We start from the raw sequence: 27740 nt of genomic DNA on the forward strand, positions 1-27740 counted from the left end.
AGTAGGTACTAGGATTATCCCCATTTTTCAGATGAGAAAATTATAGCACAGAGAGGGTAAGTAACCAGCCTAGGGTCACACAGCCAGTAAATAATATCGCCAAGTAAGTGATATCAAATAGGCAGAATGGTTCTAAAAGCTGTGCTTTTAACCAATAGACTCTGTCTTGTATGAATCTACATGTCTAAAGCCTGCTTTCTGATGATGAGATCAAACACTTGTTAGTAACACTCCTTTTCCTTAAAATGTGAAGGGATTAGCGTTCCAAATATCAAACAAGAAAATGAGTAGGTGTAAAGGAAAAGTATATTTCTCTTAAATATGTGAATGACAAAACCCAAAAACTAATAGATTTTTGTAACCTAAGAACAAAGCCTAGGTGTTATTTTTTTAACATATAGCTCCATTGGAAACAAACATGTTATTTACAGCATTATTAGTAGATAATACTAATAAGAAATTATAGGAGCATATGCTGAAAAAGCCATTGTTTGGATGCAATATAAAATCAGGAGTCAAAAGAGTAAAACAGGGCTTCCCTGGTGGCGCAGTGGTTGAGAGTCCGCCTGCCTTTGCAGGGGACACGGGTTCGTGCCCTGGTCCGGGAAGATCCCACATGCCGTGGAGCGCCTGGGCCCATGAGCCATGGCCGCTGAACCTGCGCCTCCGGAGCCTGTGCTCCACAATGGGAGAGACCACCGCAGTGAGAGGCCCGCGTACCGCAAAAAAAAAAAAAAAAAAAAAGAGTAAAACAACAGATTTTTCTGACAGCAAGTTTATAAAATATATGGATTTCCAAAGTGGGTGAACAACTGTGGTGCCCAACCACCTAATATTTATCACAATCCACCATTTAAATCTTTAATTTTTAGGTCAAATCACATGTAAGCTTCAAGTGTGGTTCACACATGAGCAGTTTCTTCTTCAAAGCATTTTATCTCAAGCATGCACCTGGGAAAATACTTACTAAATTGTCATGTGTGCATTGAAAAGTAAAGCTTGTATTTACTAAGACTTGGTGACCAAATCTTTAGTTCAGATTTTATAGGCAAGGAATTTGTTCTTTAAATGAAAGATTTACACAAAAACTTAGTATGTCAAACAGAGAAAGCAGAATTTTTGATTAAACTGAGATGAGGGGCCACAGCCCAGGATATTTTAGAGACCCATAGACAATCACTCTTGTACACAAATACTTTGAATTGCCTAGAATTCAAAGCTTGTGAATGGGACTATGACATAAAATATTCCTGCTGATTTCACTTAATTTGCAGGTGTGTATATAGCTTTCTGTGATTCTTGCCCAAGGATCATATTTCCATAATATTTTTTATTCCGTCAACATGGTGAAACTTTTTATTCCCGTGGGAAACTGCAGTGTAAAATTGACATAGTTTGATCAGAGAAACCACTATTGTTGCGTACAGAAAGCATCAAACCATTAAATAAGCAAATCCAACCACACGCATATTCGTACCGAAATGACCACATGCTGACACTGGTGCAAAGTAGCTGATATATTTAAGAGCAGCTTGATTAATACAGTACATTACAGTATTCCGATGCTTTCACGTCCAGTACGTCACTGGCTCTTAAATCAACCCTGCGTGGAGCAAAGATTGTCACCTGTGGTTTGCAGGTAAACTAAAACTGAGAATCAGGGCAGGAACGCGTTAGAGCAACACAAGAATGCTTCTCTCTCCCACTGCTGCTGATTCTACCCCAGGGTTTCACGGGACACTTACAATGAATCTTCCAGTTTTGTTGGAGCAGGCGTAAAGCCGAGGTGGATGGTCTTCAGCCTGGGTTTCTAGCAGGGGAGAGGTCTGGTAGTCTTTTTTCCCTCCAAGGGAATTCCAAAACTCCTCTGTGGAAAACACAAGTTAGCCAGTGCATTTTCAGAAGCATATGGTCGGTACTGCTTTACCTTAACAAATAATCGTATCTCACCTCAACTTCACTGTTAAGAAGTTACTGAAATAGAGCAGGAGAAGTTACTTAAATATAGTTGGCACCATCACTCACTTTTGCAACTAGTGAATGGGTTCTTAATGCCCTACAACCATTACAAAGTTCCTATTTATGACAAAAATAAATAAATTACATGATTAGCAAGTATGCCAAATATAAGTTCTGGCTAGTGTCCTTGGCCTCACCTATACACACCTGGTTCCTCGCCTTCCTGAATCCTCGTGGTTTTACATTTGAGGACACTTGCCACATACGCTGCTCCCTTCTCCTCCTCCTGGCTGGCCCCTTTTCCTCTCCAGATGTAGCCATTATTTTGTCGTAGTTTCAGGACAAAAACATCATTGGAATTCAATGACTTTGCATCAACATCTACCTAGAGTATGAAGAAAAAGAACACAATGATGTAAATTCATTGCTGCTCCCTCAATAAACATGTCCAAGAAGCTGCGACAGTGCCAAACCACCTACAGACTTCTGTCCTGACCCAGGATATTAATTCAGGGGGCACCAGGACACGCCTAGGGGGTTAGAAACAGTAGGAGCACGTTGCGCTGCGTCACTTTAACGCTCACCCGCCCGAAGACAGTAGCACAGGCTCTGAGAATAAAATAAGGCAAACTTAAGTGATACATAACAAGGATAATATTCAAAGAGACCGCAAGAAGGAGGATGGGCTATAATTGATGTTTGGAAAGAGGTTGAAAAGAAATATACGTTTATATTCACAAATGATAAACGTAAAGCACAGTGTTCAGTTTTTCTCTCCCTCCACTAAAGAGGTTTGTCAAATAATCCAAGGGACACAGAAAAATCATAAAACAGGGACCGGGATCTAATACAGACAAAGAGATAATAACATAGATTCACTGAAAGGTTCTCCAGGCTCAGATAAATTATAGCTCAAGTTATAAGAGACTGATTATAGGGGGTTAAAAATACAGCACTGACCTACCCTCTTCCTTTCAACTGAGAAGCTGTGGACACCGTCTGGGATGAGCCAGATGAGCACAGCTCCAGTCAGTGTGGCTGCAGAGTGAGTGAGAGGCACCTGGCTGAGACCAGACTCCAGCCTGAGGGTGAGGCTGACAGTGGAGCATCGGGGCAGAGACAAGGCATGTGCGGAGCCTCAGGCTTGGGAGTGAGTCTGAGCTCCTACGATGGGCTTGTGCCTTTGACTGCGTCTATGACCTTGTCATTTTGTGTCTCTGCACTGGCCTCTTTGAGACCCTCTGTCTGACTATAGGATTGTATGATTGTGACAGTATGCATATGACTTTCTGTGGGACTCCATGTGAGGTGTGCTAACAGGGAGATGAAGAAGAACCAGGAAACAAGACTGTGAGAGAGCAGCCATGACAGAGGAAGAAATCAAGAGTGTGGTGTCCTGAGGGCAAGTGAAGAGAGTGCCTCAAGAAGGAGCTGGCGATCGGCTGTCCAAATGATGCCGTTTGACCAACTGTGGCGAGCTGCCAGAGGAAGGCATCAACCATGAGGAGAGTTGGGTTTCACCAGGTTCGTCAGGACCCTGTCCCCAGAGAAAGCACTAGAGAGCAACGAACAGCTGCTGGAAATTTTAAAGATGTGTCCCAGGTGTTGGGAACACTCAGAGAAGTGCTTATCATCCTCTTTCAGTAGGAAGGAGGCTCCATGGACCAAGCTCAAAGGAATCTATCAGATGTGATGATGGAGATTTACAGGAACTATGACTTCCAATTTCTAATCCAAATGTCTCCTTACTGGTTCAGAGGAAAGAGCTTGGACGATGGAGAGACAGGTGACGAGAGGTCCATGCCCAGACTGGTGTGGGATCCTGGCGGTAGTTCCAAAATAGAACATAAGAAAGCTTTAGCCTCCCAGGAGATGAAAACAGAAAGCCTTATAAACAATGTTTCGACTAGCGTATTTCAGAGAGGCTAGGAATGCAAAGGCTGGTTTGGGAGGCTGCAAGAAAATAAAGAATCTGCATCGCAAGCAGCTCACGATGCCCCCTGAAGAAGTACCCACTGGGAAGAGACCAGGACCATAACGATTCTCCTTGACTCTTGCACCTGAAATCAACTGAGAGGGCCTGTAGATGAAGGCGTCACCGTCCATTTGACAGATTAAAAAAAGTAGTCATAATTGAACACATGAGAATCCATGCACAGAATGTTCTGGATGAGATCAATACCTAATGGCGTTTAAATTATATGACTGAATGAGATCACTCTGAAGAGGGCCAGGACTGAGCCTCGGAGGGTTCAAGAGCTTAGAGGACGAGCAGAGGAGGAGAATCCAGCAAAGCCGGTTGGGAGTGCGAATACTCTTCAGAAGAGTGGCCCTCAAGTGTGGAAGAAATCCTGCTAAGTGAGGGGTTCCAGAAGCCTCGTAAAAAGATAGCGTTCTGAGAAGACAGAAAAGGGTGGCTCTAGCAAATGCTAGCAGGAGGCTGAGAAAAGCGCGGTCAGACATGAGGCTTTTGACGGCGAAAGGCAGGGCTTTGGCAAACTAGATAAAGCCCATCCGGCTGGAGGGGCAGGAGGGGATGACGGAGTGGAGTCCAGTACAGGACCACAAGTGTGAGATGAAGTGGAGTCAAGACACAACTGTTGGATGAGAGGAGCCAAAGTGACGGAAACGGTGAGACAACGACTGAAGCCACCAAACAATAAGAGGGGAAGGACTGGACTGGGAGCTCAGCAGAGGACAGCACAGGGGGATGGGGGAAGGAGACGGATAAGAAGAAGTCAAAACGGCAAGGGTGGAGCAAGGAGGGGACCCCACCACCGGTCCTTGGTCAGCGGGCACTGGGGGAAAATACAACTTCCACTTGAGAAGGCTGTATGGGAATCTGCGTCCTCAGAACACAGCCACGGAGCAAGAAGGCGGGGTGGCTTAGAGAACAGGTTGAGGGGGGAGGGATGCTGTGACCCACCTGGTTTTAAGGGCTCAGCTGGACAACTTGGCAAATGGTCCAGGTTTGGGGACATACAGAGAGTGTAGGGCAGTTAGGGGTGACTTGGGAGACTTGGGTTTCAACGGTGACTAAGGTGACCGGGTTATGAAGTGTGATGAATCCTCCCTGAAGTCAAAGCACTCAGCCATTTAAAAACTTGGGCCCGCTGGCCTTGCCCATACCTGGTGGTCTTGTGGTCTGACACTGCGATCTGGGGTTTGACTTCTTTCACAGCTGCTGTCAGAGACAGCTTGTGTGGCCGTAACAGCTGAGTTATGGTTCCGGCCCAGTGTGGCGAAGCTTGCTTTCCATGGTCCTCACACTTGTACAAATGAGGGCCCTCCCTCTTGAATTTTCCTAGTGTGGTCACCTGACCATCACCCTCAATCCATCTTCCCCCAGGCCTTTCAAGACAGAGCTTAAGCTGCCTCACGCCTTTGACCGCTTGATTTGTCACATTATTCTTAAAATTCATTTGTTTTGTTATAAGCTGGTTGAAAAATATGAGAGGCCTGGTATCTGAAGTTAACTTTTTACTTGATTCTCCTGCTTTTAATATTTTTTATGGTGAACGCTGGATTAATTATAGAAATGAAGGGGGTTTACTTGCCAATTTTTTTAAAGACTAGTATTTGTTGATGGCTCAGGTCCACTGGGAAGCCCATGAGCAGGGCAGGTTTTACTGAATGCATGATGTTACCTCCACAATTCTGGTGATCGACGCCAGGTTTCTTCGGACTTGAAAGAGGCGTGTAGGGGGGGCTGGCACCTGACCTCCTTTCTTTGATGTTCCGTTCTTGTAAATAATGAGCGGTTTGTCTTTGAACAAACTCAGCAGGTGAGCGGGTTCTTTGCCTTGGGAGACTCGGATCTGGGGGCAGCGGGGATAAAAGAAATTAATAAAGAGTGCAGTGAAAGAAGGCCGTATTTCCAAAGGTGTCCTTATTTTTCTCTTTGAAAACAAAATTAAAAATATATAAAAAGTCAAAAATATATATATAAAAAGTCAAGAGCAGGAGGAACGATGAATCAACAGAAAATATAGGTTAATGATAATCAAACAGAGCTTCCTCACTGACTTAGGAACCAGTCGTTACTCCAGACACAGCACCTTCTCGGGGGACACAGCACCACACTGCACCACTTTCTGCTTCCAGAAAGCACAAAGTTTCAAGTCTGTTCATCTACATCTCCAAAAGGGGGAAAACAACGAAGTGCTGATGTATGCCGTCTTTTATGAAAATTACTCTTTTTTTACAAGGGCACCAAGCTTTCCAGATGTTTAGGGGTATACCTGTCTCTCACGTGTTTTGGATCTCATTCAGTAGGTTAGGAGATGTGCATTCATTCCAATTCTTCCAAAAATAAGACAACACGAAAGTATACTCATTCTTTTTACATCCCTACCACTGTAAGATGAAAAAAATCATCATAATCTGGGGATGAATAAAGATTTCAATCCAAACATCAAAAACTGACAAAAATAAACAGAATAGACTTTATACTTTTTAGCTTACCTATGGAAATGGTACTAGTAGATTTGCTTAATATAAGCTGTTTTTAAAATACAATATCAGGACTTTTCAGGATAAGGAAATGGAAGAAAATAAATGGCAAGTTATTTAATTTCACCTATTAGTTTAACAACAGATACTGGATCAGATCCAAATTTCCTATCCCTTGCATAATCTATCGATGCATGTATTTACATAAAGAGTTCAAATTTTGTGTCACTCTCCTGTTTTTTTAAATTATTTGCCCTATGCTAAAGTTGAAATATCTCTCCTACCCTGGTCTGTCTTTTTCTAGAAGCCAAGTGAATGGGAATGCTGATGCACATACCATCATAGGGAAGCCTAGGGAGCACTGAAAGTAACTAACTCCACAAATATCTTTCAACTAGTAGACATTCAAATAAGCGAGTAACAAGTTAAAACGTCTTTTGAGTCACACCCCAAAGCATGGGGTGAGGTTAGCTAAGAGCTCCTAAAACTGCCGTTGGCTTAGCATTTCCCATAACACTGAGAAAACATCAAGCGCCAACATGAAAGAAAGAGGGCTACTGATTAAGGCCCATTCTCCACTGCGAAATGAAAATAAGAGATAGAAAGGTAAACTGAAAATTTTTCAGTACTGTTAATACAGTCTACGAAGGAATGTTTAAAACAGCAATTCAGGACTTTATTTATGCATTGTTGTAAACCACCGCCATCTTGTGGTGAAACTAAGCATTACCATTTCATTGCCATTTTAGGATTCAATTGGCTGACACTGGAAATTCATTCATTGGGTATATCAAATATTTAACTGTGAAATATAGAATTTATAAGGCACAGGGCCTTATCCTCAAAGTTTTTGCATGATTTGGTAATCACTACTTGAAAGATCAACTAAATGACATCGATGATGTCAGTTCTTAGAAATATTTCATTCAAGAAATGAATATAAACTCTATGCCAATAAAATGGACAACCTGGAAGAAATGGACAAATTCTTAGAAAGGTATAACCCTCCAAGACTGAACCAGGAAGAAACAGAAAATATGAACGGACCAATCACAAGTAATGAAATTGAAACTGCGATCAAAAATCTTCCAACAAACAAAAGTCCAGGACCAGATGGCTTCACAGGTGAATTCTATCAAACATTTAGAGAAGAGCTAACACCTAACTTTCTCAAACTCTTCCAAAATACAGCAGAGGGAGGAACACTCCCAAACTCATTCTACGAGGCTTCCATCACCCTGATACCAAAACCAGACAAAGATGTCACAAAGAAAGAAAACTACAGGCCAGTATCACTGATGAACATAGATGCAAAAATCCTCAACAAAATACTAGCAAACAGAATCTAACAACACATTAAAAGGATCGTACACCATGATCAAGTGGGATTTATCCCAGGAATGCAAGGATTCTTCAATACATGCAAATCAATCAATGTGAAACACCACATTAACAAATTGAAGAATAAAAACCATATGATCATCTCAATAGATGCAGAGAACGCTTTTGACAAAAATGAACACCCATTTATGATAAAAACTCTCCAGAAAGTAGGCATAGAGGGAACTTACCTCAACATAATAAAGGTCATATATGACAAACCCACAGTAAATCATTCTCAATGGTGAAAAACTGAAAGCTTTTCTGCTAAGATCAGGAACAAGACAAGGATGTCCACTCTCACCACTATTATTCAACATAGTTTTGGGAGTCCTAGTCACAGCAATCAGAGAAGAAAAAGAAATAAAAGGAATACAAATTAGAAAAGAAAAAGTAAAACTGTCACTGTTTGCAGATGACATGATACTATACATAGAGAATCCTAAAGATGCCACCAGAAAACTACTAGAGCTAATCAATGAATTTGGTGAAGTAGCAGGACACAAAATTAATGCACAGAAATCTCTTGCATTCCTATACACTAATGATGAAAAATCTGAAAGTGAAATTAAGAAAACACTCCCATTTACCACTGCAACAAAAAGAATAAAATACCTAGGAATAAACCTACCAAGGGAGACAAAAGACCTGTATGCAGAAAACTATAAGACACTGATGAAAGAAATTAAAGATGATACAAACAGATGGAGAGATATACCATGTTCTTGGATTGGTAGAATCAATATTGTGAAAATGACTATACTACCCAAAGCAATCTACACATTCAATGCAATCCCTACAAATTACCAATGGCATTTTCTACAGAACTAGAACAAAACATTCTTAAAATTTGTATGGAGACACAAAAGACCCCGAATAGCCAAAGCAATCTTGAGGGAAAAAAACGGAGCTGGAGGAATCAGACTCCCTGACTTCAGACTATACTACAAAGTGACAGTAATCAAGACAATATGCTTCTGGCACAAATACAGAAATATAGATCAACGGAACAGGATAGAAAGCCCAAAGATAAACCCAAGCACCTATGGTCAACTAATCTATGACAAAGGAGGCAAGGATATACAATGGAGAAAAGACAGCCTCTTCAATAAGTGGTGCTGGGAAAACTGGACAGCTACATGTTAAAGAATGTAATTAGAACACTCCCTAACATCATACACAAAAATAAGCTCAAAATGGATTAAAGACCTACATGTCAGACCGGACACTATAAAACTCTTAGAGGAAAACATAGGCAGAACACCCTTTGACATAAATCACAGCAAGATCTTTTTTGACCCACCTCCTATAGTAATGGAAATCAAACCAAAAATAAACAAATGGGACCTAATGAAACTTAAAAGCTTTTGCACAGCAAAGGAAACTATAAACAAGACAAAAAGACAACCCTCAGAATGGGAGAAAATATTTGCAAATGAATCAATGGACAAAGGATTAATCTCTAAAATATATAAACAGCGCATGCAATTCAATATTAAAAAAAAAAACAACGCAATCAAAAAATAGGCAGAAGACCTGAATAGACATTTCTCCAAAGAAGACATACAGATGGCCAAGAGGCACATGAAAAGCTGCTCAACATCACTAAGCATTAGAGAAATGCAAATCAAAACTACAATGAGGTATCACCTCACACTGGTTAGAATGGCCATCATCAGAAAATCTACAAACAACAAATGCTGGAGCGGGTATGGAGAAAAGGGAACCCTCTTGCACTGCTGGTGGGAATGTAAATTGATATAGCCACTATGGAGAATAGTATGGAGGTTCCTTAAAAAACTAAAAATAGAATTACCATATGACCCAGCAATCCCACTACTGGGCATATACCCAGAGAAAACCATAATTCAAAAAGACACATGCACCCCACTGTTCACTGCAGCACTATTTACAATAGCCAGGTCATGGAAGCAACCTAAATGCCCATCGAGAGACGAATGGATAAAGAAGATGTGGTACATATATACAATGGAACATTACTCAGCCATAAAAAGGAATGAAATTGGGTCATTTGTAGAGACATGGATGGACCTAGAGACTATCATACAGAGTGAAATAAGTCAGAAAGAGATAAAAAAAATCATATGTTAACACATGTATGTGGAATCTAGAAAAATGGTGCAGACAAACTGGTTTGCAGGGCAGAAATAGAGACACAGATGTAGTGAACAAACGTATGGACACCAAGGGGTGAAAGCAGGGGTGGTGGTGGTGGTGGGATGAATTGGGAGATTGGGATTGACATGTATACACTAATATATATAAAATAGATAAGTAATAAGAACATGCTGTATAAAAAATAAATAAAATTCAAAAATAAGAAATGAATGTAATAGTTCATGGGGAACTTCATGGGGAGTTAGTGCATTTACAGAATTCAATCATGTTGTTAATTTGTTAATTAACAATTTAAAAAGTTAGTTTTTTTTTTTTTTTTTTCGGTCCGCGGGCCTCTCCCGTTGCGGAGCACAGGCTCCGGACGCGCAGGCTCAGAGGCCGTGGCTCACGGGCCTAGCCACTCTGCGGCATGTGGGATCTTCCCGGACCGGGGCATGAACCCGTGTCCCCTGCATCGGCAGGCGGACTCTCAACCACTGCGCCACCAGGGAAGCCCAGTTAGTTTATTTTTAAAAAGTTAATATGCACCTTTAAATTTAGGTCTAACTTGCTTTATTTAGGAACTAAAATCCAAGATGGAAAGAAAAACAGCTGGAAGACCAAATTCACTCTCCACATCTCAGTTTTTATGTACTAAAGTATTGGACTTACTTTTCTAATTACTTTCTACCTTTGAAGAAGCCATTACACATTTATAAAGATTTGAAAACTTGAAAGTGATCACCTGGGAGTGATAACTCAGGTAGAACAGTTTTAATAGCAAGTGGCTATCATTGATCTGATATGATTCTAAAGGAATGATTCTTTGGGGCTCTTAAATCTGTTAATAGTTTATTTTTGTTTCTGTTTTTTAAATTTTGTTTGCTCCCTCTTTTCCAGAATCTGAGAGAACGAGTATGGCATGAGAATAGGAATATTTAAATTCTAAAATGAAAAAAATATAATATTTAGAAAGGGTCAAATTCCCATCCCAACTTGGGAAAAGGGTTTTAACTAGACACTGGGCTAAGAAAACTTTAGCTTGTATAAGTTTTGGGGTAAAAATATCCCAACCTGCACAGCCTGTCCTCCAAGGGATCTATCCAACTGAACGGTCAGGAATGCGGAAGTCGTCAGTTCATCCCTCGTGGCATTTGCTCCCTGCCTGGTGGAACCAAAGTAAAATAAATTAGTTTGTATTTAAGTTTTAAGATCTTCTAATGTAGGCATTTCAAGCAGAAACTTAAGTTATTATGAAAGATCAAGAAGAAACCGGCTGTTTTGACATGATAAAGCCATAGAAGTTATTGTTTTTTTAAAGTACTTAACTAACATTGAGCCATGAACTATCCCATGTATTGTTTAGAACTACATATGATAAGTATCTTTAATCTCCATTTTATAGGTCCATTTTTAGTTCCATAATTACTCCGCTAAGTAGTCGATTCTGTCTGATTTCAAGTTGGAGGTGCCTATTTTGGGAAACCATCTTCACAGTGAAAATAATCCATTTGAGTAGAATACGAGCCAAATCTATTAGGCTGGATATTAGAAGTACTTTATCTTTCCATGAATATTTGGTGATCATAGTAACAAATGTGTGGACCCAGAAAAATCAAGAAAATAATCATCAGAAGTAGGCAATGGTGAAGCCCCATTTTGTCATTCTAGCAATTCTTTAAAGGAATTTTTAATAAAACCATAAAAGAAGCTAAACTACCAGTGACCCAGATAAGGATCAATGAATCGGGTCTTCCCTGGTGGTCCAGTGGTAAAGAATCCGCTTTCCAGTGCAGGGGACACAGGTGCAATCCCTGGTCGGGGAAGTGGGATCCCACATGCCACAGGGCCACTAAGCCCGTGCGCTACAACTACTGAGCTCACGCCTCAACGAGAGAGCCCGCATGCCACAATCTACAGAGCTCATGCGCCCTGGAGCTGGTGCGCCACAACTAGAGAGAGAAATCCTGCACACCGCAACTAGAGAGAAGCCCACGTACTGCAACGAAGACCCAACACAGCCAAAAAAAAAAAGAGTCAGTGAATCAATTCATCCAGTTCATTTGCAACTTCTCTTTCTAGGGTAGCTTGTGGCTATAACTCCAATCACTGGCTTAACTTATATAGCAACCTCTGGGAGATCTGCTTGTTTGATGACTTTGTGGGAGGGAAAAGCCACTGAAAGCACTGAGCATTGATTGAAGCCACTCCTCCTATCTTTGTGTGACTAGAAGAACACTAATCCTGGAACTGGATTTTGAAAATTAATTATATCCTTTCTTCTGAAGGTTTGAGAGTGAGCTACCTGTTCCATACCCAGAACAGGTTAACGATAGCCTCCCAACCTGGGCAACACACACAGACACACCCCCCAAAACACAGAATTCAGGGAGTACGTCTCATTTATCTCAGAATATTTCATTGAGCCAACAGAGTCAAGTGATTGATAGAAAAATGTCCTACAGTGGGGTGCAAAAAAACGGAAAGATATGCTCATGTCAGGCATACGTTTAAAAAGATAAAAAATGCTTTTCATAACAAAGGCACCCATAAAGATACAGTCTTTTAAGGCTAATAGCCTAAATTTTCCATGAGCTTATCATGCTAGCAAACACTTCCGGGAGCCACTGGGAGCACCGACTGGGGTGTAACACAGAGCTGAGGAAACACCAGGGTCTGTTATCGCCTGTCCTTCCTTCCTCACGTCTGCAACTTCTTGGATGTTTCTTCATTTCCTTTTTTTTCTGCAGGAAAAAAATTCAACTAACTAATAGACTACATCACCAAACTTTTGTCACCATTTTACTGTTTTTTTTCCTGGAGTATTTCAACCAGCAAAACTGAAAACCCTCACCAAACTTTTGCCATCTGACACTCTTAATAAATATTTCACTGTTCATCTCGAGCCCTTCTTCTTCTTCATGCCAAAGTGACTCATGCTTCCATCCACACAGATTCAAACCAATTTGCTTTATTGATCTATGACCCAGGAGGTCAAGGACTCCTCTAATTTTGAAATCCTGTGCCTAAGGGGAAAAAAAGCAATCTACTTTGATATGATTTCTTCTTTATACATCTGTGGTGCTTGTTACTCATTAAAAATAAATGCTGCATGAAAATGGAATTTACTGCTTCAAGTGACTCATCATTGCCATTGTTCAAAGTTTGTTCACTTTCAACTACTTGACATTTCAGAGAAAGATCACTGCTGAAATTATTTTTCTCCTATCATTTTAGAATATAAGTGGTTTCAGAAATAAAGAGACAAAGTGATTTAATTCTAGTTTGTCACCTTCAACTCTGCTTCTTGGATTTAACCTATTTACGTCCTGCATTGAAATTATCACATAAACTGGAAAGCTGTTTAATTTGAAAGCTAGTCTTCAAGAGGCATTTTCTAAATGCCTCTTTGCTACCTTTTCGGAAGTTTTCGAAGTTCTGCAAACCATACAATATTAACAAACTGACATATTTAACATCCATGATATTAAATGACAAAAACTCACAAGAGGACTCAAGCATCTAACTTATATTCTTGATATCTCAAAAAGTCATACATTCTCATCACAGAAACCTTGAACACATCAAACTGAAAGAAGAAAACTAAATGACCCCCTCCCCCAGCCCCAGTCCTAGCCCAAAGGTCATGACTATTAAAAATGTGACATATTTTCATCTTGTTTTTCTCTTTGATTTCTTTACAGTGAGGACCAAACTTATCCTCCTCCTAAGTTCCTTATCTCAGCGAATAAAACACTACCCGCCTGTGCACATACCAGAAATCTGGGGCCACCCTTGACTCAGTCATCTTCTCCGTTCTCTGTAACCAGTCATTCAGATGTCAACTCGTTAATACTTTGCACACTTGCTCATCCTTTCCCTCCCTTACACTGAACTCTGGCCATATCATCATTCAGTTGGATCATTGCAACAAATTCCAAATGGCCTCTCTGCCATCAATCTCCCACCAGTCCATTCTTCAGATGTTAACCAGAATAATTTCTCTAAGATGGAAACCAATCATGTCACTCCCCTGTGCGAACTCTTTGACTGGCTCCCAATGCCCTGAAAATAAAGTTCATCTTCCCCAGGATAGTCACAAGGCCATTCACTATTTAGCTCCTTCTAATTTCTCTGGTTTTATCTTTTGCTCCTTAACTTTGCTCTAGCCATATATCATTACTAACCGAGTAGAGCACGATTTTCCCTGCATCGCTAGGAAAAACTTCCCTATTTGCTTGCTTTCATCGCTCCCATTTTTGCTCCCACTTAGATGTCGCTTCTAAGAGCCCTTCACCAATAGCCTAGGAGTTAGCTTGAGTGTCTGTCCCTAATTCCCCAAAGATCACTCAGCTTGGTTTTATCTTTTTTTTTTTTTTTTTTTTTTACGGTGTGCGGGCCTCCCACTGTTGTGGCCTCTCCCGTTGCGGAGCACAGGCTCCAGACGCGCAGGCCCAGCGTCCATGGCGCACGGGCCAAGCCGCTCCGCGGCATGTGGGATCTTCCCGGACCGGGGCACGAACCCATGTCCCCTGCATCGGCAGGCGGACTCCCAACCACTGCGCCACCAGGGAAGCCCTTGGTTTTATCTTAAACCCTTCATATGTCATTGAAATGCCTGATAACCATCTTTCTCTCTTTAAAGTATAAATTCTTGGGCAACGTTTTGGCTTTTTTTTTCCACCACTGTATCTTTAGTATCTAGCTCAGTGCTTGGCACATAGAAAGCGCTCTATGAATACTTCCGTATGATTGAAGGAATAGCTACTGCGTTTAAAATTTACGACCTGATTTAATCTGCTTTAGTTATATCCACATAGCTATTGATATGGATTACAAATTGCTAATTCCTCAAAACATTCTCTTGAATTACTTATTTAGTCTTTCTTCTTTGATCTGAGTGCTACAATTAATTATATTTTTTACATACCAAAAAGAATTAAGAGGAAGAACAAGAAACAGAATGTAAAAGAAAAGCTGACTCGGAACAGTAAATTTATCCCTACAAATGCCACGCTTTGCACACACTTCTCTGAATTAAAATTTTAGAAAAGGAAATTGCAAAATAAGGACACAACTTCTACCAAGGTATAGCTGCACACAGGCCTTAAAGAGAGCTGCAGATCAAGGTGTGAAATGTTGCTTCACCAGTTACAAGAGTTGTGACCTTGGGTTAAATTACTTAATCTGCCTAAGTCCTCCTTCCTTTTTTTTTTTGTGGTACGCGGGCCTCTCACTGTTGTGGCCTCTCCCGTTGCGGAGCACAGGCTCTGGACGCGCAGGCTCAGCGGCCATGGCTCACGGGCCCAGCCACTCCGCGGCATGTGGGGTCTTCCCGGACCGGGGCACGAACCCGTGTCCCCTGCATTGGCAGGCGGACTCTCAACCACTGTGCCACCAGGGAAGCCCATCCTCCTCCCTTTTTTATCTTACCTTTCACTTGAAAATAATCTGGTTGTGAGGAAGAAAGATAATATATGGAAACATCTAGCACTTTGCTGGCACAAGCATGCTGCTCAAATAAATGGTTACTATGAAGATGGCATCTTAAACATAGAGCTAGATAGCTAAATACATTCATCTGTGACAGGATATGATGTGACTGTGGAGTCAGAAATGTCCCTGGACACAGTGGTTCTCATTAATGCCACAGTGTACATTAGAATCTCAGGAGTCCTACCACCACCTTTATTTGGTATAAAGTGGGGGCCAGGCATTTGGATTTGTGAAAAACTCTCCAGGTTAGTATGTGCAGCTAGTGTTGGGAACCACTGCCTAAGGCAGTGCCTGTCAATCATTAAAGTGCATATGAATAGTCCTGAGATCTTGTTCAAATGCAGGTTCTGCTTTAGTGGGTCAAAGAGAGGGCCTGACATTTTTCTAACCAGCTCCCTAGTGATGCCCATGCTTTTGGTTCACAGACCACCCTTTGGGTACCAAGAACTATGGGATAGGGAAAATCATCTCATCTCCTTTACTTGGTTAAGCTCAAGGCACTGGCCAGTATAAGTGTTAAGTGGTCACACTGTGTGGACAGATGTCTCTGTCATCTGGTGGGACGCTCACCAGAGAGAAATGTCACGGTATCAGCAGACACCTAAGTCTGCATACGTTCAATATGTTCCCTGAAGATTGCCATCACCATGTAGGCAAAGGCAGGATCCTGCTTCACCCTTGCACCTTTGGCCTACAGCCCTCAGCTTTAAGATCTTTTCTGAAAATTCTTTTATTTTTCTCAGTCTTCTCAGAAATATTCTACTTTTCCTGATTTCACTTAAAAAAAAGTTTGAGAATCCCACATTGCATGATTTGTTGCAGAATCCCTGTCCCTTTGGAAGAGTCCAGCATGCTATGTGTACTTCACTTACTTGGTTGGACACTCCGCACTGGCAATGACTCTCTCTAAGTAAACTTAACCTTCAATTAACTCAAGTCATTATGCAAAAACCATACGAGATATGGATGCAATGGCATTTTTCTTCATTACTGCTATGAATTTCATGAGGACAAAGAATAAGGATGCATCAATTTGAGGTCTCTGGAGTATGAAATAGAATCATAAATTATATACATGCCTTAGAGGATTTGCATCATTGAAATGTTGCAGCTCCAATCAAGATGGGCTCTGTGAATTTTAACAAGAAGACATGGCACCTGATGCCAGTTGGAGTGTTAGCTTGCAGAGGAGATGAGTTATTCAACTGTATATCCACTAAAGGAACACTACCCTTGGGCTATCAAAACCTTTCTCCTAGGTTAGAAAGGATGACACTTATCTAACCCCTCCCGCTTGTGGACATCAGCTACAGAATACAGTCAAAATCATCTCGAAAGAATACTACTTGCATGTTATACAAACCTCACTGGCGTATTTATAGGATAATTCTACCCCCTATTGCATGGAATTTAATGAAATTTAACTTTGGAGCAAAATGTGACCTCTACGGAACTTGAGATCTTATGAAAGAGGGAGGCTTACCAGGTGTAGATAATCTGTCCTCTGGGATAAGTGTAGAGTATGATGTAGCAGTCACCACCATAGAATTCACCATACGAGTTTCGGTCAATTTCGATCCTACCATGGTTTTCTACACGCCAAATCTAAAAGTAATGAAATATGTGTACCCAAATCAAAATTTTCTTGATCTAATGATACTTCTCAGAGGTTTAAAAAACATTTTGGTTTAGATCTGTCATTAAGGAACTTTTAAATTACTTTTCTAACTAGTTTACAAATTAAGCAACGGGAAGAAATTTTTATCCATTTGGCAATTTGGTTATTGACTTTTTAAGCCCTTCTAGTTCTTTTGTACCCTTCACAGTACTTAGCTCAGTTCTGAGCCTGTTGATCGATAAATACATATTGTTTGATCGATTAGTGAAAATAACATGACACTCTAGTGGAATAACAAACTGAAATATTCCGCTCAGAAATACATCTCTTAAGGTACATAAAATTTGTCATCAGTTTGGAAGTAATTTTTTAAAATTTCTTTTTCCCTGTGTTTTAAGCCATGAGACTATTGTTTTCCCAGGTAAGAGTGGCAGATTGTGACCAAATAATAAAAATACCAATTGCATGACTTCAATTTTCAAAAGCCACCATCTAGGCATGAGACTGATTAAGATAAAAGCAGGCAGAACTAGTTATTTTCTATTTCCTTATCCTCGTCACAGATTAAAGACACTTTTAATTAAAGATTAAAAGTTGGAGAGATGAGAGTTGTAAATGAAACGGGAAAGTAGCACTTGAGTGAGAGACTGCAGGCACTATGTGCGCGAGCACCGTCCTGCCTGGGTCCTGGGGAGGCTCAGGATGGACCCTTTGCTTTCAAATAAGGAGATAAGCAAGTGCAGAAGAGCAGTGCAGAGTTTTCAGAGAGCAGCCTTCCCATGCCATCCCAGAGGAACAATGGCAGCATGGCCTGGCTAAACCCAAAAACCTAGAGAAAGCCCTGGATGTTAATATCCCTGGGATGGCATGGGAGGGCATCTCAGAGATGCTGTGCCCTAACGTGGAGACTGCAGCTGGGACACACTTGGTGCTGGGAGCCACGTTTGCCATGGGGTCTGCTGGCTGTGTTGAGCTCCAGAAAAGGATGTCTGAGCAGGAGACAGACCCAGCCCCAGAAGCTAATACCCCTCTGACAGCGATCATGGTCGGGGGCAGAGTGGGGGGGAACTTCTCCCTTTGCAGTTCCCACAACCCCTGCACAGCTTAGATTCACACTTCATGTCTCTGAAAAGAGAAAAAACTTTTAAATCTTTTTACTATATACTTTGGTCCAAGCATTGTGATAAGCTCTGGGAATAGAGAGATAAATTATTCAATTCCCTCCCTCAAGGAACTGACAAGAGGTCTGGGAGGAGAAACCTGTAAGTAAATGAACAATTCTGTGGTACTTATATGATAAATTCTATGAAGAATATTACTTATGGCTTGAGCACAGAGAAAGGTCATTTCAGTGTGGAGGGAAGGCTTCTCGGAAGAGGGGCAGCTTGTGACTTAACGGAGTTACAAAGGAGGAATGGGAATGTTAGCCAGATGGCACAGGGGAAGAGTGCTCAAGGCTGTGGCAGGCTGAGGTGCAGAGAGCAAGGGTCAATCATGGAGGTCCGGGAGGCCCACCTGAGGATGGACGTTCCCAGGAAGACTGTGGAAAGCCAGCAACATATTCTAGAATGGAAGTGACATTATCCACTTTCCCTTAAATTAGATGACCCAACAGCAGATTAAATGTCAAGAGATTTTAGTTAGGGAGAATTCTTAGGAGGGTTTTAACAATTTTTGTCAAAAAATAGCAATAACCGGGCTTCCCTGGTGGCGCAGTGGTTGAGAGTCCGCCTGCCGATGCAAGGGACACGGGTTCGTGCCCCGGTCCGGGAGGATCCCACGTGCCGCGGAGCGGCTGGGCCCATGAGCCATGGCGGCTGAGCCTGCACGTCCGGAGCCTGTGCTCCGCGATGGGAGAGGCCACAACAGTGAGAGGCCCGCGTGCCAGGGGAAAAAAAAAAAAAAAAAAAGCAATAACAAACAAACTCAATTTGAATGCTCTAAAAATATCTGTGATTTTGGCACGTGACACATGCCCAATTTGCCTTTGTGAATGCCTCTACGGTGCAAGGGAAGGACAAACTTATGTAGTGGGTGCTTTTGGAGCAATGCGCCCTCACTGGACAATCCCAGTTGCAAGAGCAGGAGCATTTCTGGACCAGGAAACAAGATGGAGATGGCTGGGTTCCATGGAGGCCTCTAAGGTGATAATTAGGTGATCTTGCACAAATCGCCTAACTTCTTAGAATCTCAGCACACACACTGTACATTAGGACTGAAGGCCAGACAACAGCTCTTCCAGCTTTAAACTCCCTGGTTTAATATACAGTCTTGAACCATTTTTATTAATAATAAAAATTCACAATTTACACAGTCTGTAGTTTCCTGAAGTTATATTTCCACATATCTTGCCATAAATGGTCTTGACAAGGACAAACAAATGAACAAAAACATGTAAATACCTCCACTTTGCCGGAACCATCGTCCACCATATTATGCTGGGCTGCCATTGTTGGAGAACTGTGTAATTTTGAGGCGTCAAATGGAATTTGTTTTATTTGAGCCACTTTCTCTGTGACATATACTTTCCCAAAGCCATCACTCTGATCTTTATCTCTCCAGTCCTTAAAGAACTGTTTGAAGATTGGTGTTTCACCTCCTTCTGGAAGAACTTGAATCTGAAATTTAAAAAAAAAAAAATAATTATCAACAGAAAAGTAAGAGACCAAGGAAAAACATTAATCTAGTAGTGGAGAAAAAAACTGAGGAAATGCAAAGATGATCCTTCTTTTTGTGATGACAGATGTAAACTTGGAAGCTGGGATCCTTAACTGAATGCAAAAGGGAAGGTTATCAAACACGAAGCTAAAACAATGCAACCTGGCTTTTATTTTTTCTTACAGCTAAAGTAATTGCCACTGAATCTGGATGTTTGAGAGAAGAATAAAGTTATTTTGTATGTTATCATTACAGTCAAATAAGTTTGACTGTTTTCCTACACTAGGTTCATAAGATGTCTGTGACCTGAAAGAAATGATCTCGTTGTGTTACATGTGCCAGGACATAAAAATGAAGAGCAAAGATGAGGCTGAGCAATTCAGAAAAGAAGAGCAACTATCCAGTGTCTATGTTGATCTCCACGAAGGCAAATATTCTCTGGGCATTAGTCCATGTCTATACAAATTGCTCTAAGGAATAACGGATAAATGCTCTCAGCTAATTCAATTGTGGTCGATCATCTTGACTTAAAGGCTATGGAGGAAGTGGATGTGTTCTTATTCTCATCACAAAGTCCCGTGGAAGGTCTGATCTCCAATTTCTGCAAAATTCCATCCTCCACACAGATGTAGTTCTAGGGACGCATGATACAGCATGGCACACACGTGAGAATGACTTGCGTGCATATGTTATTTTGAACCAAATTCTTTCATGAGTTTTGTGGCGATGTCATGAGCTCCCATGTTTAAAAACATTTTTTCTAGCCAGTTCATTTCTATACATACCTTAGTATTAGTAGAATAATGCATTTTTTCTAGGAATTCTTCAGCTGTCTTCATGGCAGCCTTTCTCTCCTGGCGATTAGCATCTCTACCTATCATGCAAGATATATGAAAGAGACAGAATTTCAGAGAAGCAAGGTATTATATGAGTAAGAAATATTTGTGCACCAAAAAATAAACAGAATTATAATTGAATTTAACTACAACCCTGAAAGAATAGCAAAATTCTCCTAGTATACTAAATATATTTAACAATATTGTAATGAACACTCGGTATAAAAAAGATTCTTTTTATAGTGCCCAAAGGCTTTCTTTCTCCCCATCATCCCTGGTAAATAATGCTGGTAGGAAGAAAATATAGGTTTGATGTCTGCATTTTACAGATCACGCAGAAACGTAAGATTTTTTTAAGTTAGAAAAGATGTTTTATTGACCTTTCCGAAGAAAAATGTATAAATCTGAAGTACCTCCACAATACCAATGGCATTTTTTACCTTTCCATACAAAAATCTGTTTTGCAGCACCATGGTCCAAAATGAAGCATTCTTCAGAAAGCAGCATCGCCATGGAGAAGGGGTTTTCTTCTGCCACCATGCTCAATTTCATGGAGCCACTGGCATCTGAAACCTAACATGAAAACCATGAGCTTGCTTGGGGATGATCAATATGTTCTAAACTCTTTGATCATGGTGATGGCTGCACAACTCTGTACATGTAATAAAAACCACTGAATTGTACACTTTAAAGGGATAAACTTTACAATCTGTAAATTATATCTCAACAAAGCTATTTCAAAGAAAACAAACAAACAAAAAACCCCATGAACCCAGTTATACCCTTAGAAAGGCTTTTTTAAAGTCCTTTGGGGTTAAAAGTATTACTAATAAAAAGTTAAGTTTCAACACAGAAAATAATAATGATAATAATAATGGATAAGGTTTGTGGTGATTTCATATAGACTAGGCACCACACAATGAACTTTAACGAGATTATTTCTTAATTTTATGAATACAACAATCTTTTAAATAGGTAATAACCTTACACTCACTGCACACAAACAGAAAGCTGAAGCTTAAACATTCGTTCTTTCAACATTTACTGAGTACTATCATATGCCAGACACTGTGCTAAGGAAGGCGTTGATACATTACAGTTTATGCTTACAGATTTTTTTCAATATGGGGCCTGTAATTTACCTCAACTTATTTAAATACTTCGTGTAAATTATCAAAGTAAATATCATCTGTCACAAATAAAATTGTGTCACAAGTAAACTTACCTAGACTCTTGAAGTTTGTAAACGACTACAGAATATATATTTTTTTAAGTTTCAGGGGATCTTACAAAATTTGCTAAGTTAGAATTCATTGTTTTTCAAAGGCCTAGTAGGCTGCAAGGTAATCCACCTGGGCACTTGTTAAATATGCAGATTTGAGGGCCCTACCTAGATCAGTGGTGGGGTTTTGCAGCACTGTGGTAGGGCTTGAATTCTGTATTTTTAGAAATCACCCTAGTTGACTCTGCTTCCCAGGTCTGTTCAGCAATCCCAAATTAAAGTATTTTCAAAAGAACTTTAGAGTTAGATGTATGCAATACATTAAAGATCCACTAGAGGGAGCATTGTTTCAGCATTAACATGTTCACATTTTAAAATATTTCCCTTGTCCCATAATGCTGTCCAAGAAGCAGAACAGCTTTATTTGATGATGTGACATAAAAGATATTTGTTAAACTGTTGCAATTGGGTTTTAGAAACAGTAATAAAAAATAAGCAGCAACAAAGTCTTTAGAATAACAATTTCTGTGTGGCTTATATTAAAATTATCAGTATTTAGGAGTGGTAACCACATTTTCCTTTGTCATGTAGGAGGAAAAGAATCTACTTCCCCTCCCATTCTACAAAAAGGAAGTTATTTTATACAAGTTAGTAACTTGATCTTCATTTAAAATCACAGCGTGTCTGAGCCAGAAGGTCCCTTTAAAGAGCAGCAAATATAATCCCTTCTTGTAAGAGATGAGAAAACTATTCAGTTCTGCAGGGAGATTAAGGTCTGCTCCAAATCACATGCTTAGAAAGTTACAAGGGGAGGGAACGCTTGAAGGATCCCATCTGAACCGTCTCCTCAACTGGTACATCTTGTGGATTTTGTTACCCTCAACAGCAATAAAATCATAAAATTGTGGAGTTGGAAGGAACCTGAGTAATCTTCTAATTTAATCTATCTCTCTCTTTTTTTTTTTTTTCAGATAAGAAAACTAAGACCCTGAATGGCCATGTCTTGCCCAAGGTCACCCAGGCAGTCCTTCCCACAGAGCTGACATGGAACTAAGTCTGCCAACGCCCAGGACAGTTTTTACCCTGTTTCCTTCCAGCGGTTTGATTTGATAGCCTTGTGCTCATAACAAAGAAAGCCTTCATGATGGCTAAACAGGATATTTTAAATAAGGGGATGATTTTATAGCTTATAAAGATTTTATAAGAAAAAGCTTACGAAGTTTTTTTACTTCATGAAGGAAACATTTTATTGAATGTAATGTATCAAAACAGATTGCTGCAAACTAATACAGCAACAATATATAATTTTATTTAAATCACAGCAAGTTATTATTTGTTGTTTTTAATAAAAATTTTAAAAGTAATAGAAAGAGGAATTTAAATAACTATGCTAGAGCAAAGAACAGATTCTGCCCACACATTTCTCTTTGAGGGCAATGAGGATTAATGCCATCTGTAGCAAAGAGTCCCTCCCAGTACAGGCCTCCCCAGCAGCTTCCAGTCCAGTAAAAACAACAGAACTCCCTAACAGTGAACCCACCATGTAGAGTTTAGCCATTTTCCTGTTAGTTATGTCTGCTATCATGTCGTCATCCTCTTCTCCATCCCTAAGCTCCGGCTTTTGCCCTAAAACCTGGGAAAAAAAGTACACAAATAAAAGATAAAGACCTCTCATTAATGGTGCAAAGTTAAAAAAAATAAAAAAGTAAAACAGCTTACATTTCTAAAGTCATAGATTATAAAATATTGGCAATCAAAATGACCAGTCTCAGACATGTCTCACCAGTCATATTAAATTGTCCTTTTACCATGGGTCATATCAATCAATGGCATTTAGTAAACAGTGAGTTTGCTGGTGATGTGAAGGAGAAAGTGAAATCCCAAACTTGAAAGTGTAGGTCTCCGTATGATTGAAAACTAGGAGGAATTAATTAAAATTTGAGTTCTACGTTCAGTTCTACAACAGAATTTCTTCCATGACCTCTGCCTCTAGCAGCAATCTATAGGCTTTATTAATTTATTATCACAAAGACTTGGTCAAAATTACTATCCGAGGGTAGGGTACTATGATCATTATTGATTTAGACGAACGTGTAAATTAACCACACCATGCTTTGTTTCCTGCTGTATTTTTGGCATAGAATAAATGAATGTTGAATGAATGAATGCATTTATTTATTCTTTGCATATCTGATGCAATCCAAAAGTTCAAGTAAAGCATTTGGTAGAAAATACATTTGAATCTGCTTTGAATTTCTGTACACCAAAATCACAAAAAAAGTCTATAAAGCACCTTAATTAATTTAATTGACAAATATCATAGGATGTTAAGGATGGGAATCAAATATAAATTTATTGAAAACAATGTGATTTTTATAACAATACATAGATATAAATTCAAGTTTAGAAAATACAAAGAAGCTATTCACTTAGATTCAATAAATATTTAATACACAATGAGATTCCTTGCATAATGTGCTTTATAGTCAGTATTCCTCACAATATGTTATGTGAAAATATATACTGCTGAATACCAGACAACAATAAAAATGTATATAAATTCTAATCCTTGCATGAGCATGCCACAGCCTCGAGTTTAGAAATACATTAAAGACTTATTTCCTCTCAGAATATGCCCATCTTTTTGTTTATACAGTGATCAATAAAACCCTTTAATTACTGACCACACTAAATGATTATAATATAGTGTTTCTGTTTTTTACTAAAAGTAGGATCAAGACAAAAATTAAAATACAATCAAAAGTGCTTATTTTTAAAAAACAGTTTTACATTGGTAGAAATATGTGTAACTTATAAGAGCAGTGAAAGGTCTCATATACCCTTTAGAAATTCTACTTCAACCAAGACAGTAGTTTGGAATCAACAGTTTGGGTTAAGGACATATTTAATATTGGGAAGTCTCCCAGTGGACTAAGTCTGAGATTTGGGACATACTCGAACTTTTAATTTTCAGACAACAATTCCCATATTAGCTAGGGATCTTAGCCTCTCAAAGGACTGTAGCATAGTTGGGAATTGAACCCAGGGAATTTACCAGAAACAGGCTTAACTCCAGAGGTACAGGGAGGCTGTATATTGTCAGATATCATTTTAAAATTCAGTTCATCAACTAAGCATTTACCAAACACCTCACTGGGACATACAAAGGAGTTTCCAACCACCCTGCACAACCCTTACAAACTTTACATCCTTCCTAGAAAGAGGAAAATAGTTTAATACGTTCACCCTATCAACTATGCCACACATTTTGATCTTTGAAATAAACTGTAAATACAGCCTTTCTTTTTCTCTACAGGTAGGATAATGTCTAAATTTAAAAAACCCATTTTAGGTTTCTCAAGTGATGAGCATTTAGCTCATGTAACCCTTTGTGTATGAAATAACATATACTTTGACAATCTAAAGAAGGCGGCGAAGAGAGAATCCTTATCTCAGGATGTTCCATGAAAGTTTCATCTGTTGTTCTAGCCAAGTCCTGCCACTCCAGCTTGGAGCCCCCCTTTCCTTCAATTATTTTCTATAAATCTCTACTTAAAAGTACCAGCATCCTCTAACATGCTCCAAACTTACCTTATCTCTCCACAAAACTGACCATTCTCAATGCTCTGTTTGTGTCAGTGAATCTCTATTCCTCTATTCACCTGGACTTAAAATCATGTTAGTTTTGAATACCTCCTGTCCTCTACTTTGAGTCTCCTAGCCTCTTAGTCATTAAATTCTCCTTCTTTATGATGATGTTTAGAGTCACTGTTTCCTATCTACATTCATCCCCACCCTAATGTAGTTCTTCATCACCCAAGTCACGGCATATGCCTACTCCTGTCAATTCCCTCCTGCATTCAGTCCCCCCTCATCTTTTCATCCAGAAAGTTATCCTGGACAATGGCTGGAAGGCCCATCTTATTTCACTTTACTCCAATGCTTCAAGAATATGACTCCAGATAAAGATTTATATCTTTTATCTGCAGCAGTGATTCTTAAGGTTCAAGGTGCTCAAGCAACATCTGAGTAACGTGATAAAATACAGATTCCCAACTGCCAGCTATTAAGTCAGTGGATCTGGGGTGAAGCCCAGGATTCTGCACTCCAGATGATTCTGAACTGGATGCTTACTGACAGAGCCCCAACTCTTCTCTCTGGATTCCAAGGCTCCTCAAGAGGCTGGATGTGACCTACTTGGCATTATTTCCCAGCATCTACCAAGTAGCCTTCTCTAATCAAGCTCATGTTTCCCATGTCCACTGGGAGCCATGCACTTTCCTTCCCCAGGGCTGTACCAGTGCTCTATGTAACTGCTACCTAGGTAGACTGGCTATGGCAGAAGCAAAACTGAACAATTATTCTTTGGTTGATTCAGTTAATTATAATTAGCACAGTAATAGTTACCACTCACTGGATGTCTACCATGAGTCACACACTGGATCAGGATCTTTAGACACATGTAATTTAAATCTTATAAGAGCTCCCATTAACCAGATACTGTTATTATCATTTTACAGAAAAGGTCACTGATGCTCAAAGAGGCAAAGCAATTGTTTTCCCAAAGCTGCTAAGTGTTGAGACTGAGATTCTGGTATAGGTTCCTTTAATGCCATTTCTGTAACTTTTAGAATAATTGGTTGCATACTTTCCTAAATCAAGAGAAACTAGGCAAGTCTTTGAAATGGACAAAAAGATTCTTTCCATGGATGGTGTCTAAAGGACCCTTCTGGTGATCTGATGTTACAGAGGGCTGCACCTTTCCTTCTCTTTGAGTTATATTTTAATCCAGTAGAAGACTGATAGCAGCAAATGATTTTGTCCACAGAGATGCACAGGCATTTTGTCTGGTGGAGATGAAACTAATTTCTGCCATGTGAAAGAGGCCAGTTTTGCAGTTACTAGCAAATTCATTTCAACACTGATTGCCCATACCTTTGTCTGTTCTTTGGATCATCTTTGAACTCACTATAATATCTTAGTTGTTTTCTTAGTGAATGACTTACTTATATGACATCTTTGACATGGTTATTTTATATTTGTCTGAGATTCATGATTTTACTTCTTTGAAAACTATCCTTTAACACATAGTACCCCACTTGTCTAAACCACAGATATTGGAATCTATTTATATATTTATTGCCTTTTACTACGGTGCATGTATTCAGCTAACACTTTTCAAGTCCATTATGTGCCACACTAAGTACTTTAAAAATTTAATATAACCAATGCTTATATGTTACTATGTACCAGACACCATTCTAAGCACTTTACATTTATTAAGTCATTTCGTCTTCATAACAAGCCTATGAGGTGGCACCGTTATTATCCTATTTTATGCCTGAAGAAACAGACTAAGTAACTTGACCAAGGTCACGCAGCCAGTAAGTGACAAAGTCGGGATTTGAACTCTGGCTCCAGAGTGTGTGTTCTCAACTAACAGGCTGTACTGCCTCTTCTAGGTACTTCAAAAGATCTTCACTTAACTGTTTAGGCCTTGTCTCTGGAGATAAAGCAGAAGTTTCTTCATAGCAGAGACTGTACAGGGGCCACATTTATCTCTCCCATTCGGATCAGAACAATGCCAGCAAATACCACAGGTGGCACGCATCCTATACACTATGGTTACGGTGCTCTACCTTCCTCTCCACGTAGCTTTCATCTTTCTCCAAATCCTCTCTGTCTACTCCCCTTTCCTCTTGGTTCTGCCTATGCTGTGGGCATTAAAGGTCAAAAGAGAGAAGTTCTCTCATCATATCAGAGTGCTGTGGGAGCAGGCAGCCCTTAAAGAGAAGATACAACAGGGTGAAACAAACATGAAAGAGCTACCGAAGAATGTAAAATAATAGAGCAACAATACTTCTTTACCCATAAAACTGTCAACGGTCAGGAGAAAACTGACTGTATCTAGTGTTGGGAAAGATTCAGTATTCTACCAGGCACCCTGCTGAGAAGGAAAATTCTTAAAAGTGATGACCAGTAGGTAACAGAAACCTTAAAA

At 39.9% G+C, this 27740-nt stretch overlaps 1 protein-coding gene across 6 annotated transcripts in view; it reads right to left on the reverse strand.

The window, feature by feature from the left end:
- The window catches only part of SCIN (scinderin), a 249346-nt gene that overhangs the window by 12100 nt on the left and 209506 nt on the right, over positions 1-27740 (reverse strand). For 4 of the 6 annotated variants that reach the window (XM_079931577.1, XM_079931574.1, XM_079931575.1 and 1 more), the window contains 9 exons: positions 23280-23372; positions 20958-21090; positions 20467-20555; positions 19426-19641; positions 16889-17010; positions 10984-11074; positions 5607-5777; positions 2167-2344; positions 1746-1867 (listed from right to left, as the gene is read on the reverse strand). In XM_079931577.1, the coding sequence (XP_079787703.1) occupies positions 1746-1867; positions 2167-2344; positions 5607-5777; positions 10984-11074; positions 16889-17010; positions 19426-19641; positions 20467-20555; positions 20958-21090; positions 23280-23372 (1215 nt within the window). Of the gene's footprint in view, positions 1-1699; positions 1868-2156; positions 2345-5606; positions 5778-10983; positions 11075-16888; positions 17011-19425; positions 19642-20466; positions 20556-20957; positions 21091-23279; positions 23373-27740 lie in introns of those variants that run through there. The other 2 variants (XR_013829789.1, XM_079931576.1) reach the window with 2 other exon arrangements.

This window comes from Stenella coeruleoalba (assembly GCF_951394435.1).
Source record: "Stenella coeruleoalba genome assembly, chromosome: 9".
NCBI lineage: Eukaryota > Metazoa > Chordata > Mammalia > Artiodactyla > Delphinidae > Stenella > Stenella coeruleoalba.